We start from the raw sequence: 21,110 nt of genomic DNA, 5'->3' as shown, positions 1-21,110 counted from the left end.
TCTGCCTTGCCTGTAACCACTACATGCAGGTCAGGACATCATGCAACTTCTAACTCAGCCCACAGATAATACCAAGGTTTAAAGTAAAGAGGGTGTGTGTGGTGGGGGGTGGGGGAAGCTCCCCTTCCTCTCACAGGCCCGACTGAGCAGCATTTACCCTCCCTCTTTTTGTACTGTGGGGAGAGCACCCTCTTCTGTTTCAATCTACATTAACCCCTTGATCTCATAGTGATGGGGGTCATATAAGTACAGAAATAGAAACTCATAGAAAGAGACACGTGCAGGGTGATGACAAGAGGTATGTGTGACACTGGTCTAGCACTTCAGACTGAGCATTACTGACCTAGACCACGGCGAAACATGCCCTCTGAAAGCAGCAAACAAAATTGTTGATTGATAAAACACAGTTCCTGTAATGCTTGGTGTGAACAGGGGACTGTGGCAGAATTCAGAATGATCAGAAATCCATTTCAGTATCCCTTTCATTTAAAAAAGAAATGATGACCAGATAATTCACTTGCTATTGAATCAGGCGAGTCAGATGAACTTTAAAATGTTTTATTCCAAGTTGATTAAGTGTTTATGAACTCAGCCCATATTCTTCTACTTCTTGCTAGCCTAATTATTAAATTTAATGTGTGTGTGCATATAACTATATATCTATGCATTTATGTAGACACAAATACATGCTCTTAAATAGAAAAACCCACAAAGCTAAAATGATTAATTTATGGAAACTTAAAATTAAATTAAGTATCTGGGCAGTTTTCCAGTTGATTTATAATTTTCCCTGGACAAACCATGCTTACACATAAAAACTACTGCAGAATTTACTTTACACTACACTATTTGTGTCGCTGCTCATTTGACTGCCAAGATTAGTGTTTATGACCAGGATGGCAATCTAATTAAATATCTAAGAATCAGAAAACTGGACAATATTCAAGGCCAACTCAGCATTAAATTAGAAAATTTAGCCTGGCTACTCTATCAATATATTCAGCTACCAGCCCAGCTACTATCCCAAAATATACGTTTAATGAATTTGGTCAACATACTGTGTCACAGAGGTCTAACATACAGCCATGAACCTAAATCATCATAAATAAGATGCTTCAGTTGGGCATGGCAAAATATATTAGGGGAGCAACCTGCTTGCTGATGGTTGAGAAACAGTACTGTAAAATGCATGAGCTGCCTTTTGTAGTTTTTTGCAGGAAGCCTTGGAGAGCCGCAGATAATTTGCTTTCAATGATTCATCAAGTTGGCCCTTTGTTTCACTAATTTGAGTGTCAAGTGCAACCACATAATAAAGAATTACCAAGACCTGATAAGATTATTCTTATACTGCTGCTCCTGTCTTAACAACTGGTACTATTCTAACCTAAACCACAAATGGAATAAATAGCAAGTATACTTGCAATGCCAGCAATCTTCTTTGAAATGACAAAGCATGTTTACTGCCATCTCCACTGATGTAGCTTACATTTTTGTTTCTGCTAATAATTTCTACTTTCTTAAAAAGCATTAAATGCTGAATGCTGTGCCATAGCTAGAGATGACATTTGTTCCACTGTTAGTCTACCAATGAATTAGTAAAGATGAAAAATGGATTTCAGTGACAATTTCAGCCTTGAGAAAGATATTATTGTGAACATGGTTGAGTTAGCCTGATGAGCATTTTCTCCTTAATGTAGACTTTAATGTTATATTGGTATAGGTTAGATGTGAAATCATATATTAGAACTATTATTTTTGATGAATAATTTCAAGAGAAATATGTTCATAATTAAGATATAATTTTTTTCAAAATGCTATACTGTCATTTTAATAACTTCATAAGAAACCAACCTGAAAATGGGTTGTTTTGAAGGGGCGCATAGATAAATATGGAATTCCTAGAGCAAGAAATTCATGTAATTTAAGTTGCGTTATTAAAGTTTTCACAATTGAACTATGCATCATTAATATGGCAAAATCAAAGAAGGAAACAGTAAAGGACACCAGAGGACTGCTTATAAACTGAGAATAGAACGACTTTTATTTCCAGCAACCAGAAAGATGGCATTAGGAGCAAGAGTACAAGAAACTACAGCTCCACTTACTAGTGAGAACAGCGTGTGTTTACATTTTTTAAAACTTATTATGAAGGGTTGTTAGATAATAAGGAAGCAGGAGACTCTAAAAGTTTAGTTAATACTATACTAGAAATAGAGGGTGTTAAAATATTTGCAAAGAGAAAATGAAAATTATTTAGATGAAAAATTGTTGCCTCAAAACCACAAGGCTCAGAAAACCCAGTTAATGCTTAGAGAGTGTTGAATCTTCTTCTAGGCAAAATGGAAATAAGGTAAATTGAAGACTGTGTCTTGGTGTTAAAAGCAGGATTTAAAAAAAGGCAAAGCTAGCCTCAGCCTGCAGGGATATAATGCTGTTGTATTTTGAAAGCGTTTCATTTATGTTGATCAGAATCCCACCCACTGATTAAATATGACATTGTGCAGAAGACTGTAGAATTGTAGAGTGTGTTTCTATCCCTCTCTGCTGTTCTGTTTCAGAAGAGGGGAAAGTGGCTGCTGTGTGTGCTGAGATGAGGTTTCTTTCTGAGGAATAATACGACCTAACTTATGTCTTCCTTTAACTTCTACTTATCCTGAAACTGACTCTGTGTAGGAGACGAGGAAGGACCCGGAGTAGTTTAGGACCCAGCAGACAGTGGCAGGCGGCAGTTGTGTAGATCACTGAGAGACTAAGAGGGTCCAGTCCAGTTTTAATTCTGTCTCTAATCTCTGCCACAGCAGTGCTTTCCCCAACAGCCCCAGCTCGGGCTCGGGCGTCTCTCTCTCTCTCTCTCTCTCCACAGCAAAAACATGTCACTGGCTTCCTCACAATGGAAACCCTAGAGGGAAAAGTGGCCCCAGATGCGCAAGCCTGAGGATTCGGTACAAAGAGGTGCACAACATGAAGACCCTGATGGTAAGTCAATTGTTGGACCTAATTATCCCAGGTCACCCGGGGACCAAACGAAAGCAGCCCGGGTGGGGAAGAGGACGAGGGTAGTGGAGCGGGGCTGGCCAGGGCATCAGACATATGCTCCAGCCTTTCCAGGGCTGGTATCTTCTCTTTTGTTATATTTTACTAAAGGGAACAAAACGGAGGCGGAGGAGAACTTTCCACCTGCTTTTCTTTTATTCATGTGCAGGGTTATTGTTCAGAGCGTGTAGAAAACAGATCGGCTTAAAGGATGAGTCTGGCTGTAACTTGGCTAGTGCAACAATTCCTAACAGTCATTAAAATGCACGGATGGAATGGCTAAAGGGGAATGACTGCATGGGGAAGAGCGGAGGGAGAAGGGGAAGCCTGGGAAAGGGAAGGAAGGAGAAGGGGACAGGGAAAGAGGGGAAGGGCAGAGGCGGAAGGAAAAGAAGAAGGAAGGGATGAGAGATGAAGGGGTGGAGAAGAGAGGGAGGTGGCGGGGGGAGAAGGGGGGGATTATTGGAGTTCTCTAGCCGCACTTTTGCCTGGTCTTAATTGGTGTCAAACTTGCAGGAGCTGCAAAGGGAAAGGCGCGGCGATTGCTGCCAAAATAGACACCTAACCCGAGCAGCTGCGCCCGCCCGCCCGCCAAGACACTGCCCCGAAAGTGAAACAAACTGGGAGCCCCACCTTGGCCGCTGGCCCCGGCGAGGTGTAGCCACCTGTAATGTGATGACAGGAAGAGAGGGGGGCAAATAGGTCGCGCTGCATTGTGTGTGTGTGTGTGCAGAGCAGGAGACCCAGACTTCAGCCGGTCTCCCCCGCTCAGGATTTGAACCATCCCCCTCCGCTCGCCTCCCTCCAGGATGTCCAGTCTTCTCCCACCCCGGGGGGAACTGCGCCCTCCCCCGTTAGGATCAGCCCCATCCCTCTGTCCGTGGGTCTGTGCCCCTGGCCCTGCTCTTTGCTGTTGGCAGGGGGGCTCAGTGTCTCTTTGTCCCCTTTGCAGCGCCATGGGCTGGCGGGGTGTTTAGTGCTCACCACCATGGGCACCAGCTTGTTGCTCATGTACAGCAGCATCGGCGGCGGGGGCCAGAAAGAGCCGAGCCAGCAGCAGCAGCAGGTGGCGGTGGCGGCCAGTGGGAAGCCGGAGACCGAGCAGCAGCGCCAGAGGCTCCCTGTGGGGGCTGGGCTCCTAGAGGGCTACATCAGTGTCCTGGACCACAAGGTGAGGCGACGGGACCCCGGCCTGGACACGAGGGCAGGGGGGATGGAGCACCCCATGCAGGTGCAATGCCCTTTGGGGATCTATGGGTGCCTCCCACATGGTTCCTCCCAGCTCAGGGCCTGTTCTCAGAGACCCAGCAGAAGCTTTGGCAGGTCCTGAATGATTGGCTCAGACATGTAATTTGGCACCATTCCCCTTGGAGAGGGGTGGGGCTGGGGCCGTGGTACTCCTTGCCCATGGGGTAGCTGTGACTCCTGCACCCCTTGCCCTGGTGTGACTCTAGTACCCTTTGCTTAATGGGAGGCAGGGCTGTGACTCCTGGTGGCAGGAATGTCATTTTTGTTTTCTGCTTGTTCTATGTGTATGTGGCGGGTGGGCAATGACAGGTACCCTTAGCCATTTATTTGTGGTGGTACACCAGTGTTTTCATTGTTTCTGGACTGATGCCTGTCACCCTATTCTACTCTTCTCTGCTCTCGTTTGTATTCTGCACTCATTACTGTAGTATCCGAGCACCTTCCAATAGTGCAGAAAGCAGTGTGGCTGCACATCTGTTATGTGTTTGTTCTTTCCTCTCCCAAACCAGTGTTTTATTTTGGATTTTTAAAAAATAATATACATACCCCTTGCTATATGTTTATGTTAGAGATGGCAAGGTCAAAGAACTGGGCCTTGACTTAGAGTGGAAGGTGGTGCGGCTTGCAATGGTCCTTAGTTCTTGTAAGAGTTCATGCCACAGTCTGGGACTGGCCCCCAAGAAAGCATAGATGAGCTTCACCTTTATTGTAGAAAGGTCCATTGTGCCAGAGGAGTGAAGTTGTCGACCACGGTCTTCATCTTGGAGGCATGCTGACTGTGGTGCATCTCTCTGATTATGTACATTGCTGCCCTTTGATCTCAGGTGAACAAACACTGGTGTTCTTCAGCCATTCTGGGTAAACTGTGGTATCCCTTCCCTCAAGTTCCGCCGACTGTGGTGCTCAAAACCCCAGAGTGGGCTGACTGGTAATACTTGCACCTGGGATCTCAGACTTCCGTATCCTTTGCCTAAGGGTGGACAGATTCTGGTATCCATCACCAGTGCTGTGCAATCTTGGCTGTCCCTCACGTAGGACAGATCTTAGTGCCCGTTGTTTGGTGTGGGTGGATCCTGGAGTCCCTCACAGAGGGCAGGGCAGGGAGGTGGATGGACTCCAGTGGAATCAGGGCTCTCTTATATGGTATCTAGATTCTGGAGAAGAAATATACAAAAGAAATATATTGGCACATATAAAGGTTGTATTTTGTGGTTGTAGTGGCATTTCCCTTCAGGGATAAAATTTAACAATTATTCACAGTACTAAAATGTCACAGGCTACAGTATGTATGGCTACTGGCAGTAGTGGGCCAGTACTAGTTTACTACCGAAGTAAATCACCTTATGCTTGAGGAGAATATTTGCCAGAAAATCAAGGCATTGGGCCTTGTTGAGCAAAGTATCACATAGGGAATGTCTACACTGCAGTCGAAGGTGTGGTTGCAGCTTAGGTAGGCATACCTGCACTAGCTTCAAGCTAGCTAACACAGCTACAAATAGCAGTAAAGATGTGGTGGTAGAAGCATCAGCATGGGATGTAGGAGCCTGCCTGGAACCCTGGGTACGTACTCATATTGCTTGCGTGTATTGAAACCCCTGCCACCATCTCTGCATTGGTCTTGTTAACTGTGTTAGCTAGATTAAAGTTAGTCAGGTATGCCTATCTGAGCTTCAGTCACACCTCCAATCAGGGGCGGCACCAGAGCACCAAGCGCATGTCTGGGGCACCAAGCCGTGTGGGGCGGCCTGCCGGTCACCATGAGGGCGGCAGTGAGGCAGCCTTCAGTGGCATGCCTGCGGGAGGTCCGCTGGTCCCACGGCTTCGGCGGCAATTCGGCGGCGGGTACGCCGAAGGCGTGGGACCGGCGGACCTCCCGCAGGCATGCTGCCGAAGGCTGCCTCACTGCCATGCTTGGGGCGGCAAAATACATAGAGCCGCCCCTGCCTCCAATTGCAGCATAAACACACCCTACATTTCAATTATCACCTACTATGCTCAGATTACCTACTACATTCTTCTTTCATTTCATATACAGTCAGAATAGTAGTTCCAGGTCCACTCAGACATGATGGCCACACAGCTTCTGAGCATATGGCTAACATATCTAATTTCCTAGTCACTGTTGAAGAATGCTTTGCATGAGCCTCTCAGCACCTAGTGAGATTTGAAACTTTTTTCTTATTAGTCTTTGTTTTCATGCATTTTACCTTTATTCTGCATCACAGCCAATGTTCTTAGCTTCAGCAGCCTTTTGCACTTTAGAAGCTGTATAATATTTTTTGTTGAACTGAGCTCTTAAAAATAGTGAAAAAGGCTGGATGGATCTGGATCTGGTTCTCAGCATTTCACCTTTAGCATCTCAGGCCAACAGTGGTTGAAAATCATTGCCACCTGATGACTGAAATGAGTGGGACATCTCCCTTTAGTTCCTAGTAGCCAAGTGTTTACATTATAAAAACTATCAGGAGTGGCACAGAATCACTGTTTGTTGATAGCTGCTGCTGAGAGGTCAAAGACTGAGGCAAATAGCAACCACCTTGCTACTCCTAGAAGCTCTTACTTCACAGCAAGACTGCGGCACATTGGCAGGCCAGCCTGGAGAAGCTTTCACTGCTTCTGTCTGTTCTGTACTTGTTCCATGACTAAAGAGAGGACACTGGTCTCACAGACTATCAAAGCAGCACCTTTCATGACTTCTGTAGTCGACAGGAATTTTCATATTGATTGCCATAGAAGCAGGCTCTCTACCTGCCTAGTCATCAGATAGGGGATGTAACTTTTTGTTAGTTTATCAAAATGATGATCACAATGTTAGCAATAAATGGCAGTGCTAATGTTTTATGAACAATTACTGCATGTGAGTAGGGCAGAATTTATGAAAACGGAAAGGCTAGCAGTATTCTAAATCTTCCAAGAAATAAGTATTTAACCATCCGATTATTCTGAAGTGAACATGAGAACATGACTCTGGATAGTTAAAAAACTTTTTACCCAGTATTGACTCAACAGTCGTTACTACCAATAACACGTGAGAGTCCTGCCACAGATGTAATTGGAAAAAATTTCAGACCACCAAAGATTTTGCATTCCCTCTCCCCCCCAAAAAAGTATCATAACAAGACCAACCTTGCAAACAAAATGTATGAGTTCTTAGGCCTTTGTTGAAGCACTCAGAGAACTTGATGACCAACCCACTAATTTACATGGATCACAATGATATTTATATATATAATTAAACAGATCAGAGAGTAGTACAGTTAATCAAGTGTTTGAAGAACAGTCATTCTGCAAATAGTCTTATAGCTCCATAATCTCTCAGACCTTAGTGCTGGGACTTTACTCCTACATGGAAAAAATTATTCTGCTTTCTTCTTTACTCAGTCCACCTAAACAGGCAACAACTTTGACATGTTTGGGGTGAATGGCTCATAGCGTCATGACATTAACCATTCTTATCTGCAAAACTATGGGGATAAGGAAAATGAGTCTGAGGGTTCAGTCTATTCCATTTTGTTATATCACAAAATCATACAGCATTTTGGAACAGAGTAGTTAGTTGCTCCTGAGGAGATCAAGGAGAGTTGCTCCTGGTGAGAGGGGGATCAAACATTGAAGTTGAGCTGTAGTGGAGACTTTCGAGGCATGTTACTAGCAACATGAATGAAGTCCTCTCCCCGTACAAGTTCCACTGAGGAATGGAGGCTTTATTATGCAATAAGCATCTTGATGGCGCCATTATGATGTAACAGATCCACCAGGGGGAGACTTTATTCTGGAATAACCTTGTCAGGGGAGAGTTTGTCGTGACGTAAATCTCAGCAGTATGTATTTATGTATGAGAGAGGGGTTCTGGCTTCTTTTCATGGCACTGCCCCTGTATTTTGAGATAGTGGAATTAGTCTATATATATAGCACATATAGTTATTAAACACTAATACAGTTAATAGATTAAAAAATGGAAAAAGTCTTTAATGTTTCCATCAAACTTTGAGGGAGAAGAAAGAGTACAATTGGATACAGTGTTTGATTTTAACAAGACTTGGAAAAGATTTAATTGGGTGAAAAAATATATACACATAGTAGAGAAATGTGTTTTACCAGGCTTACATTTGGAGCTGTTTGAAAGTGTTATAATTAATTGGATGCTGACTATCTTGTGTTTATATTTTGTTGCTTTTGTGCCACCAGCAGTGATCTCTATTTTTCTCATCTTAGCAAATCATAATACTGGTTCATTGCATTTTGATTATCCTTGTTTAAAGTTTTTAGCAGCTTCTGTGTGCAGTAAGTGATAACATTCAATTTGCATTACAGAGCATGCAACAGAGATAGAAAATGGTACCTTTCGCTGTATTCCAGATTGCAGGCACCTTTGCACACAGCCAGCAGTTCTGGCTTGGCATTGTTACCATCTGTAATCTCTCAAAGTACTGTACACATTACTGTTGCTGATTATGTATCAGACAGCTCAGCGTGTTATGCATTTACGGTTTTGACTTAAAAATACAGGGTCAGATTTGTGTTGTCCTTAATTGAGCAAACTTTCCATTGACTTTATTGGTAGTTTTGCTTGAATGTGTGGACAGCAGAATTTGGCAATAGAAAGTAAAAGATAGAGAGGGGAATGCAGCACAGGTAGCTGTGTGAAGTATAAGTCTTCATAATATAAGAGTTATCTAAGGTGGAATCTGGCTGATGGAGATACTGACTATGGATATGCGGTATAATTACACAGGCCAGGAATTTAGTTAATTGATAAAATACGTTAGCAGAACATTTTTATCAAAGCAGAAACACATTTAAAGAAATGTAGCTACCTGATAAGCCTGAGTATCTAGTGTAGCTGAAGAAACTTGGTCTCTGGTCTCTTATTTCATTATGCACCTAAGGTATGAAGTTGTTATACATAAACTCACACCATGCAATGTGTAAAACAGGGGTGGGCAAACTTTTTGGCCCGAGGGCCACATCTGGTTGGGGAAATTGTATGAAGGGCCATGAATGTAGGGCTGGGGCAGGGTGTTGGAGTACAGGAGAGAGTGCGGGGTGCAGGAAGGGGCTCAGAGCAAGGGGTTGGGGTGCAGGAGGCGTTCGGGGTGTACGAGGGGGCTCAGTGCAGGGGGTTGGGGTGCAGGAGGGGGTAAAGAGAGCGTGGGGCTCAGGGCAGGGGGTTGGGGTGCAGAAGGGGGTGTGGAGTGCGGGGGGGCTCAGGGCAGGGGGTTGGGGGCTCAGGGCAGTGGATTGGGATGCAGGAGGGGTGCGGGGTGCCGCAGGGGGCTCAGGGCAGGGGGGAGGGGTGCAGGAGGGGTGTGGCAGGGGGCTCAGGGCAGGAGGTGTGGGGTGTAGGAGGGGTTCGGGGTGCAGGTTCTGGGGTGGCAGCGGCATGCAGTGGGGCTAAGGCAGGCTCCCTGCGTGCTCTGGCCCCGCGCTGCTCCCAGAAGTGGCCAGCAACACGTCCCTGCGGCCCCTGGGGAGAGAGGGGGGCAGGGGCCCTGCGCTCTGCCCTCACCTGCGAGTACCTCCCCTGAAGCTCCCATTGGCGGCGGTGGTGTAAAAGCTTGTACTAACACACACACAAATAATGGGATTCTGATAACATCCCTGGTTACTGTGATCATAAATATCAAAGGCAGATCCTAAACTGGAGAAAATTGTCATAGTTTCAGTGAAGTCAATGAAGCTATGACAATTTACAGCATCTGAGGATCTGTCCCCAAGTAGTTTGGATGTCATCAGAACTCAGAAATGTGTGTGTAGCTTCATTCACTTTTTTTTGCTTGATGGATTTTATATATTTGAAGAATTTTAACAACTAAAACTTGTTTTTATTAAACTCATCTCTTTGCACTGAACTCATCCACATGTTCAGTGTTTTTAAAATGTTCTTTCATAGAAACCCAAACAACACGAAACTACTTTGGAGATAATTTTTTTTTAGTCCTACAGATTGATTTCAGTACAGTTATGAACAATGGGAGAGGTGGTCAGATTGAGTCAGAGCTAACTCAGGCTAATTCAGCTAACAGTGGTTAATTTGCATATTGCAGTGCTTTTTGGTTTGAAAGCTGTAAAAGTATTTAGGCTTTTTCTCACACTTTCAAAATGTCACATTTCATGTGTATTATGTGACTGCCATGAAATGTGCCATAGTGCACTGATCCCTTCTTTACAACAGATTAAGGTAGGAAGTTCTTTTTCTTTACAGGCTTTGAGGAAAATAGCAGAACTCATAGGAGGACTCTAAAAATGCAGGATCCATTTTTTGTCTGTGGTTTCTCCATTGATCCTAGTTATGACCCTCACTCTGACTTGTGAACAGTGAAGCTACAGTAAATATCTCTTCACTGTGAATATTAAGATAATCATATATTAATAAATAATAGCAGCATCACACACACACACACACACACCAGAAGGTTCACAAAATGCTTTGTTTTTCATCATTAGTTTCAGTCTTCTTATATGTATCTGTAGTATGCACTGTACTGAACTATTATATTGGATATCCTTTTAAATTTGCCATGTTGTACAGTTCTCACATGTTGAGTTTTACTTGTGGGCATTTTAGGCTATTTCATGTCTTTCAACAGAGGCAAACTGTCCTCTTAACAGACCCAATTCTACTTCTATTGACTACAGTAGTAGCAAGGCTGAGCCAAAGGAGACTTGCCGTGAAGGAAACTGTAATGTTTGCCCACCTCTGCTTGATGACTTTCCATAAGGCACCTTAAGTTTTCCCCTTTAACCTGTACTGGAGCTTAAGTGGAAATTGGACGTCAGAACTTACAGGGATGTCTATAAATCTGTAGAACATCTGATTACAGGCGGAGCTTTCCTTTTGTTACTGACCTTCTACATTAATCCAACCTGCATTGCTCAGTACAGCACGGTGCGCCGTGCTCTTGATGCAGAGTTGGCATTGATCGTAAGGAATTCAGTGTATTAATTTCAGTTCTAATTAATGCAATTATGATCAAATCAGCAGAGCTTTGGTGCTGATATAAACTGACGTGACAGCCCAAAGGTCACTTTCAAGGTGAGATTAAACATCATAGTGTCTCACCTCATCCCTAAGTAATGTGTCTCCATTAGTCAGGGCTATTTTGTTCTAACAGTTAACACTAAGTGCTTTAAGACCAGGTTAATTAGTGAAGCTTCCTGTCAGCTAGAAAAGCAGATACTTTAAATTCAGAGACTCCTACTAACGGTTCTCAAATTCTCACTTTTGAAAATTTCCAAATGCCTGTGTAATTTAATTGTAGATAAGAGCCAGATTCTCCCCTGACCTCCATAAAACCCTATGGGCAATCTTACCCTTGCCTCATGCCCTCAGAGCCTCCTTGCAGCAGAACTGGTGGAGTTCCTTGGTGCTAATGGTGGGGTAGGGGCCACACAGAGGATATGTGCATTGTGGAGTTCCGTTCTGTTGAGAAAACCTACATGTTAGCACAGGGGATGGGACGGGTGAAGGTGGAGCTGGGATGGGGAACCTGCTACTGCTTAGAATGTACTCTGGAGGAGAGAGTTTGCCCCTATATGCATAAGAGAAGTGCATTCTATGTTTTAGGTATGTGTGTATTAAGTACAATCATAAATATTGACAGGTTTCAGAGTGGTAGCCGTGTTAGTCTGTATCAGCAAAAACAATGAGGAGTCCTTGTATGCCCAAATAAATTTGTTAGTCTCTAAGGTGCCATAAGTACTCCTCGTTGTTTTTTCATAAATATTGGATTCTCAAAGAAACATTTGTCAGTTATAATGTAGGACAAAATTAAATTATTTTATAAGTGAGTTGCAAATCAATTACATATAATTAGTAAACTTAAACATTCCACTGGTGTGTTTTGAACCCAAACACAACAGTATTGTGCTAGTGCATAAGAACCAGGAGTTGTAGCATCACTGTTTAAGAAAAGGGGACTGTAAAGGGTAAATCCACGGCATAAATGGTAAACAAGCAGCATAGGTTAATTTCAGTTTTAATAATCTAGAATGTTGTTAATAACATGGGTTAGAAATTTCTAAAAAAAAAACCCATGATTTATACTTACATGTGCCCCTTTAAAATACCATTGCAGTTATAGTCAAAAATAGCATCACAGAAGAGATACTTTGATAAGAAATAGTGTGGAATATTCAAAGGATAATGACTCTCAATTAGTAGTCTCTGAACTCTGAATTGGCTTTCCTTTTTAATTCCAGTATTTGATGTTTTGCTTTGCCAGCACTTCACAGTGTCATACCAAATAATATCATGTTTGTAGTTTAGTACATTATTAGCATCCTTAGATATTGCCATGGCTTTAATACTCAAGAACAAAATATTCTATAAAGTTCATATTATTAGCCAAAGTTAATGTAGAATATGTTTTGCCCTCAGCTGTGGGAGGTCAGGAGTAGAGAGAACAGTTATAGTAATAGTCAGCAGAGCATCCGTCCCAGTAGTTTTCTCTGAGGAAAAGAAAAATTCAGCAGTGAAGGTCTGTGCAAACATGTACATACACTTCGGGCACAGCATATAGGAAGCGTAAGGGAAACTGCTCTTCTTGGGAAACTGTTCACTGAGAAATAATCAGGAATAAAAGGACCAGGTCCTTCTGGGACTGCGTTCATCACCAAGAATGTGTTTCTCCCCACATAGTGATAAAACCTTTCCTTCTGGTTTGGAGGCTCCGGGATATGCCTCCTCTATAGTGACATGGGTTACACGCAGGCTCATTACTCTTCTGAACTTGTGTTTTCTTTTCCTTGCATTACATTCTCTATGGACAGACACCTATTCCGTAATGATGAAATTTGCCCTCTAACCCTGCACAAAAACATAAGAAGACTATAGAGGCACAGAACGCACTTCTCCAGCCCACTGCCAGGAAAATGGACTGTGGTCATAGACTGTGGTAGTCACCAAAGCCCCTCCACACTCCTTAGGTGAGGGCTTTGGGCCGCTTATTATACGTAAGCACAGATCTCACGACCTGTTCCCATCCTGCAGCAGCCCCATACTTGCCAGCCTATTCCAGGCCATACCCATTCCACATAACACAGAGGATCATAGGCACCAGGTGCAGCCATAGAACCTAGGACTTCTCATCTGAGCTCCACTGCAGAGTTTAAGGGGCACAGGGGGTCCTTGTGTGAGCCATCCACATTTGGCTGAAATCACCCTCAGAGATTATAACAATTACACCTGTACTTTTAAATATTGCTGTCCATTTTATTCCTAAGACTGCTGTAAAAGGGTTGGTTCCAGCTGTGTCGGCATATTGGTTGTCTCTAAAATAGGAAAATAAAAACTCAAAAGAGAGTCAGTGGTGTGACGGTAACTGGCAGGGAAATGCTGAATTAAAACTGCCACTCTTTTCTCAATTCATCTGCTTGTGCTCGGCTATTTGTTGGGATCCTTCTTAGGAAAAATCCCTCTTCCAGTGTTCAGATCATTTTGTTCATCATTTTTTAATTGATAATGATCCAAAATACATTTTAAAAATTAAAAACATGTAATAACTCCCTGCTCTGCTAGTTCCCCATCCACACGCACATTCTTTCTGATATTGCCTCACTTGCTCTGCCTTTGAATGGGACTGTCCAGTTTTGCCTTTCAACACTGTAATGTGTACTTTGCAACTAATACAAATAGTGGGCCTGTTTGTTGTAAACTTAGTTACATTGAATCGTAGACATTAACTACGAAGTCCCATTGAAGTCAATGGGACTGATTGTGGAGTAGGGTACTGCCAGATATGAGTAAGGGTCTTGCAGTCCTACCCAGTGTCAGCCTGAAAGAGTGTCAGTAAGGCTCTTCCTCCTCCATGCCACTGGGGGTTCCATGTATGTAGCGGTAGGAGAACGTGATGCAGTGCTCTAGCTCCATGCAGCATGCATACCGTGCAGCAATACATTATTCAGTTAGCTAGGATTTTACATATTACAAATGTTACTTGGCTCGGAGTAGTCGTATTAAACAAATCTTGGTAATGAGAACAGTGTGTCAGATGTTTGATAGACTTACTTAAAATACCGTCTGTCTAACTTTTGCATTTCTGTAACACCTAACGGATCTATCTACCTAATCGATTGAGACTGACAAATGGCATTGATGGCCACATTTTCAAACCTGAATGCCTAAAGATAGGCATCTAGATCAGAATTTAGGTATTTAAATCACTGTTAGAGACATTGACATCCTGATTTAGACACCTACATCTGCACATTTGTGTCTAAAACAGCTTTTTAGGTGTCTTCCTTTAAACACCCAAGTTTGAAATTCTGGCCGAGTATTGTCAGTATAGCTAGGTTATTACTCTACGTATTGACATGTCACTTCCTTTGCTGAAGTTTGCGATACACCTTATGGTGTTCTTACTACGTAAAATCCTTTTAAAAGGTTGACAACAACATGTAAGTCTTAGTTCACGAAGTCCCCCCAAAAACAATAGACGTTTTGGTAGTAGCCTTTCAGTCCATCTAATCGAGGCCTGCTAAGAAATATGTTAAATACTGTTAGGAAACATACATATTCACATGCATAATTAACCCCTAATTAGATTTAAATACCTCTTTTCTTTCAATCTGTACGAACACCCAAATAGCCACAGTTTGTAAAAAAAAAATTAGAGCCAGATTATTGACCTCACCTGTGTCTGCTTTGCACTTCTGCAGCAGCACAAAGCAGCTCAGGTTCCTGCAACTTGTAGCATTGTGGGCAGGCATGGCATTGATGAAGAGGGTTGGGGCCTGGAGTGGCTGCTGCTGTGTGCCTGATGCCCAGCCAGTGGATGACCCAGTGGGACTGCTGCAGTTGGTGCAGTTTGTAGCAGCCTGGTTCTAAATTATGCTGGGGACTACTTTGGCCCCAAGGGAGTGGAAAGATGCCTCAGAAACACCTTTCACTCCCCACTCATCTGAGTCTAAACTCATCGCAGCTGGGAATCCAGCTCTCAGTGTCTAGATCTTGCTCCTGTTCTCACTGAAGACAATGGCACAACATCCTTGGACTTCAGTAGGAGCAGGCCCTGAATCTTTCCATCAATATGCTCACAAAGCTCATGTTGACTTCAGCATGGAATGATAACATGATATGTCTCCTGGCCTTTTTTTTTCCCGCTGGAGAATTGCAAAATGTGTTTGGAGCTAATGTAACCTCTTAAAATTGCTAAGGATTTTGAAATGCAGTTTGTATAAAAGAAACTATGCAGACAAAGCTGTGTATTATACAAAAATTAAACTACAGGCCACTAAAATATTGTTTTTTTCCTTCCACCATCTGTTTTTAATAGGGAAAAAAAAGGCCATATCTCTTTACATCAAAATCTGGAAAGAAAATTCACACCTGAGCTGAAAACCTATCTTTATACTGTTGTGGAGTACAGTAAAAGTGCTGACTTAAAAGCATCTTAGAAATGGGATTTATGACAGAACACTGACAAAGCCCTAATACCTATAGTGGTACTCCCAGACACTTCTAGAATAAAGTGATGGATGATAAGGAGACTCAGCTCTCATTAAAGTTTCTCATAACTGATTTGTTATAATTATGCCTCTTCCTGGGTATTTTTTCAGTGTATGTGATGATGCCATATCTCATTTGGATTGCACAAAGGGAAAATATTGTTTTAAAAAGACAATATCCTAACTTCAGAACTTTCTGATATAATTATGTTGGAGAGTCTACCCAGATAGGAAAAGAGGATTAATGCCACTTGAAAGCAGCAGAGTTAAACAAGGCCACATTAAATATGGTCATGCAAGCCCTCGACAAAAATTGTTCAATGCAGTGATGACAGAAAATGCATGAAAACCTTGTGACTGCTAACTAGGTAATATCTTTATTATCAAGTAAGACTTTCGTCATGTACCGTAGCTTAAATTGTGTTTCCATATCCTGTCAAGTGCGGATGACAAGGATTGTATATGTCTTTCTTTTCTGTTACTGGAAGTGCTTTTTGTGTAGCAGTCTGTGCAAAGCACTGCATCTTTGGACTTCAAAATATAAAGTAATGCTTTGAAGACATGAATATTGTAATTTCTTTGTTTCTCTTATACAAATAGAGATCTGTGCTTTTTAAATTTCATAGCCCATATTTTGTCATCAATCAGAGTACTGAAAATTACATTTCTGTGTTTATTAAAGTTGTGTTTCTATATAGTAATACACATACAACGTCTTATACTGCCGTAAGGATAAAGTTAAGCTCCTTTGTCAAGCATGTTGGTCTGGCAGGGGTGTTAATCTTCTACTGTCAGAGCCTGGTTAGATATGGCCTTGGTTTAGCAGAATCTGTGTGCAAAGAAATTAAAGAATCAACCTTTCCTATATTTATGCCTTAGCTTATTTGCACAGAGCAAGGAATAAAAAGAGAAGTTGTGTTATACATACATTCCCCTATAAGAAGATTGCATTCGGAGCCCATATTTAGCTACATGATAACTTGCTTTATGTTTATGCTTCTAAAAGATGAGGCTGAAGTTGACAAAAATGTTCAAAATTTTAAATCCATGAAAATGAGATCTACACTTGGAGACAGCTTATTGAAAAGAGGACAGGGAAATCATAACACAGCCTACTTTTCCTAATTAAAATTCCATAGAGTTGTCTACAGTATGTTCATGTTTTATTGCATCAGTAATTACCCTTACATTTTCCTTTCAAATTACAACATTAAGTCACCAAGAAAGAATGTACTGTAGTTACAGCATATTTAGACAAGGCAAGACATTAAATATTCTTACAACAAAAACTGCATGAAAAAAATGGTGAGGTTGGGAGGCAAAGTCAAATCCACAGTTAAGGGATTAAAGCTCAATTTCTAGACACAACAGGGCATAATACAATAATATTAAGGGACAGCTGTGTTATGCTTATAAGTATTAGAGGTTTAGATCTAATCTGTGAATGTCCTTACTGGTACTGGTCTGTTTAATGATTTTAATGTTGTCTTAATGGAAACTTCCATAGGTGTCTTTTAATCAGTTGTGGTCCGCTAATGTACAATTAGTGTAATTATGCAATTTGTGTAAATATACGTAATCACAGAATTGAAAGAGGTAATTGTCAAATGTGATGATACCATTTAAATGTTTAATGATGTATACTTTTTATGATTGACGAAAAATGCAATGCACCTGTGAAGTAGAGGATATTAGGTGCAGTAGCTTAGCTGTCTAAAAATATTATTTTTCTAAAATGTCAAAGCCAATCAGTCTACGATTTTTGAGTTAACAGGAACAGAGAAAGCCACTGAAGAATCATAAATTCTCTCTTTTGCTCTTCTTCAAGTATAATCAAAGGATGTATAAACAACGAGGAATCCTTGTGGCACCTTAGAGACTAACAAAGGATGTATGTTTTAGAAATGTTGCGCACGCAACCACCACAGTCTATAAAACAATCCATCTTCCTCCACAGCTCATTAAATAATAATAGTTTGCACTTACATATCCCTGTGCTTCTGAGGATCTCAAAGTGTTTTACAGATATTAAAAATTGAGCCTCACAGCATCTTGGTAACATAGGGAGGTATTATTATCTCCATATTACATAGTAGGAAACTGAAGCACAAAAAGGTTCAGGCCAAATTTTTCAGACTTGGATGCCTTGTTTGGCATCTAAGGGCAGGATTTTCTGATGCGCTGAAGTGATTTAGGAGCACAAGTCCCATGGAGATGCAATAGTGCTTGTGCTCCTCAGTCACTTAGGCACTTTTGAATATCCCACTCTAAACCCATATCCAGGCACTTAAATAAGTGGCCTGATTCTTGGAGGTGTTAAGCACATGCAGTTCCCAATGACTAAAGTGGCCTAGGGAAGACTAACCCCTTGAACACTGGCATTTGGTGTGCACTCAAGGACCACATAATTTACTACATTCTAATAAATGAAGCTTGAGAACACAGGTACTCACAAGCTTAAAGTAAGCAAGTGCAGACAACCAAAAAGGAAATAGGTCCTGATCCAAAGCCCAGTAACATCAATGGGAAGACTTCTATTGATTTGAGTGGGCTTTGGATCACGTCACTGTATTAGGACCATGTAGCAGGGTGATTACCACCCAAGCTCCTCCTCATGGCCAGAGGGTGCTCTGCAGTCCCTCCATTTCCTCTTCTTGGACTCCTGAAAACTCCAGAGCACAGTCCAAAGATAAATGAAACACTCCCCCTCAGGATCCAGTTTATTTAATCCTGACACCCATTGGCTTCCACGTCCCCGCCCCAGCTCAGTGTCTCTTTTCCTTTGGGTAGGGAGTCCCCAGCCCTCCTTCCTGGAGCTGGATTATAGTTCCTTTACTCTTTGCAGATGCCAAAACTCCCTCAATGTCAGGATCTTCCTTGCAAGAGCGTTCTTACTCTCTGTAGTTTCCTGAGGTCCCCCTCCCTTCTCTGCAGAATCCTACTGCTCTTATAGCGGGATCATCTGACCTCACTCAGGTGTGCCTCTTCAGGAATCCGGGTTGGCTGACCCCAGGCCTCTAGCCCTTAAAGGGGCAAGTCACCCTTTTACAGACCAACTACCTATTCTTGTCAGACATTCACCAGCCCCTTACATGGTAATAGAAGTCTTTTTTATATATTTGGAGAAGCAAATAAGTGGACTCATGTGGAAGGGGGAAGAATGCATGATCTTGCATGGCAGATTATTGAATTATTTCCCCTTTTGCCTTGCAGACTTAACTAACCCCTTTATAATTTATCTTTAAAAATAAAAAACTATACACTACTCCAAAAGGAAAATACTGAAAATGAGCATGCAAAATAAATATGAATGTGTGATTGTGAAAGATATTGGCGTTCACAGCCCTGGAGATTGAAGTCCAACATCTTGCCATAGGACAGGGACAGCATGGGGAGTGGCAGTGCAAGCTTTGCTGCCAACATGTTCCAGCATTTTCCTGGAGGGACCACCTTAAAGAGTGTGAAAGGGTAGCTCATTTTTCATGCCAGTTCAATTCTTGATCTCAGTGCAAAGTCCCAAAGATTTAATTATCATTCAGTTGTGGCCACCATCGTTTAATGGGAGCTGTTTTAGGATTTAAACCACCACATTAATTTCACATACTTTACCAGCCATTACGTGCTAACAAGTTTCGGTCAGTACTAAGATGGACTGCATTGGAAAGTGGCAAGCTTCTGCAGTCCTTAAAATTCTTAGGGCATTCAGTGCCTCACTAATGGGTTAATATTTGTGTGTAACCTTAACTTCCATTGACTGAAACTTGGAAACAGAGTGAGCAAATAAACATCTGTAAGAAGTTGCTCAATTAGTTGTTACATACTGTATGTGTTTCATTCCAAAAGACTACCAGATGTGGTGCACAGCAAGAATTCAATAGGAACGGTTCGTTTTTTTGGAAAACCAGGGTTTATGCAGTAATCCGCATTGAGGAAACTAAGGTCTTCTTCCAGTCTTAAAATGATGAAACTGAAATTTAAGGACTGATTTCAGTTTTATTTTCTGTGGACCAGGAGCAGGTACCTTTCTCATCCCTTCTCTCCATTGCAGGGAATGTAAATGAAGCTAAGATAAAATTGAAATTGTTTCATTTAAACCCAGATAGTTATAGGGAAGAAATGAGAAATAGCAAACTCTGGTTATCACAAATAGCAAAGCTGTAAACTCTGTAATACTGTCAATGGCTTTGCTGCATTGCCCAGCTTTTAGAATTAAGGGTGCATTCCCCCTCTGCAGCAAAACAGACCATTCTGATTACACCCTGGAAAACACATCTTTTAGATCTGCTGCAAGTGTTTGTGGCTTAAGCTAGATACATGATTCACAAATGGTGAACAAATAATCCATCAGGTGATGCTGAGACTCTGTCATGAGAGCCTGCCTCCCACAGCTGTGTTTTTTTCTCTTATATTATGATCCATCACTTGTTGTGCATCGTCTAACAGCCTTATATTGGCAAAGACTCTTATAACCTTCTCTCTTTTTGTTTATCTTAGGAGAACAGAAGCATAGCATTGGAAGAATAATACCATTCACACATATTGCTTTTTTACAGCTAGAGATGCACAGACAATGTGGAAGCCCTCCTTAGCCTGAAAAAAAAATCACTCTTACCAAATGACCCAATCCTGGTTCTGCCATAGCCAGTGGCACATCTCTCCTGGATTTCAGTGGGAGCAGAAGCACAATCTGAGTTTGCAGCCTGATTTGATTAAATGCCATTAGGAAGGATTCTCAATGCTGAGTTCTCAATTCCGTGAGACATTCAACCCTGCCTGTAAAGTGCTGAGCACTCTCCACTCCTACATGAGCGTGTTGATCATTTCCCGACCTACATTGAGATCAGTAGGAGATCAAGTCCTCTCTCTGCTAAATTCATATAGCTTGATGAAAAGGTTGAGAACCACTGTAATAGGGTCCAGTCCTGTGAGATACTGAGCACTTTCAGCAACATGCTGAGAGCTCTCAGCTTCCTTCAAGGGGTCTCATTGTTAAAATAGAAGGGGAAGCCTAGTATACTGTAACAGAAATAGGGATTGCTATGCTGATGCATAATTGGAATGAAGGAAATCATTATGTTATTATTAATTTTGAAGCATTTTTATGGTCCCTGAGATAAGGGGCTGAGATTGTTGGAATATGATGCCGGCTTTTATAAACAGTTCCATATTTAAGGAAAGATACAAGCTCTGCATTGCCGGCTAACCCACATGCCCCTCATAATGTCTTCTCAGCCTTCACCTGTGAGGTTTGCCTGGTTGAGAGTTGATGCATCATTAGTTCTCAGTTCTGGCCTTTATTTAACAGCAGTACCATGTTATGAGTGGTGTCAGGATTATAGTCCAGTGCTGAGGGACCACTGAAACCCTGCCTTTTAATACTC

The 21,110-nt window shown here is 42.0% G+C and overlaps 1 protein-coding gene across 1 annotated transcript in view; it reads left to right on the top strand.

Moving 5' to 3' along the window:
- Window positions 1–2,910: 2,910 nt before the first annotated feature.
- The window catches only part of LOC112109826 (alpha-N-acetylgalactosaminide alpha-2,6-sialyltransferase 5), a 94,228-nt gene continuing 76,028 nt past the window's right edge, over window positions 2,911–21,110 (top strand). Inside the window, exons 1-2 of the mRNA XM_024204501.1 lie at window positions 2,911–2,976; window positions 3,986–4,204. Coding sequence (XP_024060269.1) covers window positions 2,962–2,976; window positions 3,986–4,204 — 234 coding nt within the window. The 5' untranslated portion in view covers window positions 2,911–2,961. The remainder of the gene's footprint in view (window positions 2,977–3,985; window positions 4,205–21,110) is intronic.

This window comes from Terrapene carolina, unplaced genomic scaffold (assembly GCF_002925995.2).
Source record: "Terrapene carolina triunguis isolate 2854851 unplaced genomic scaffold, T_m_triunguis-2.0 Scaffold210, whole genome shotgun sequence".
Lineage (NCBI taxonomy): Eukaryota > Metazoa > Chordata > Testudines > Emydidae > Terrapene > Terrapene triunguis.
The sequence above is the reverse complement of the archived record's forward strand: the minus strand, read 5'-3'. Positions and strand labels throughout refer to the sequence as shown.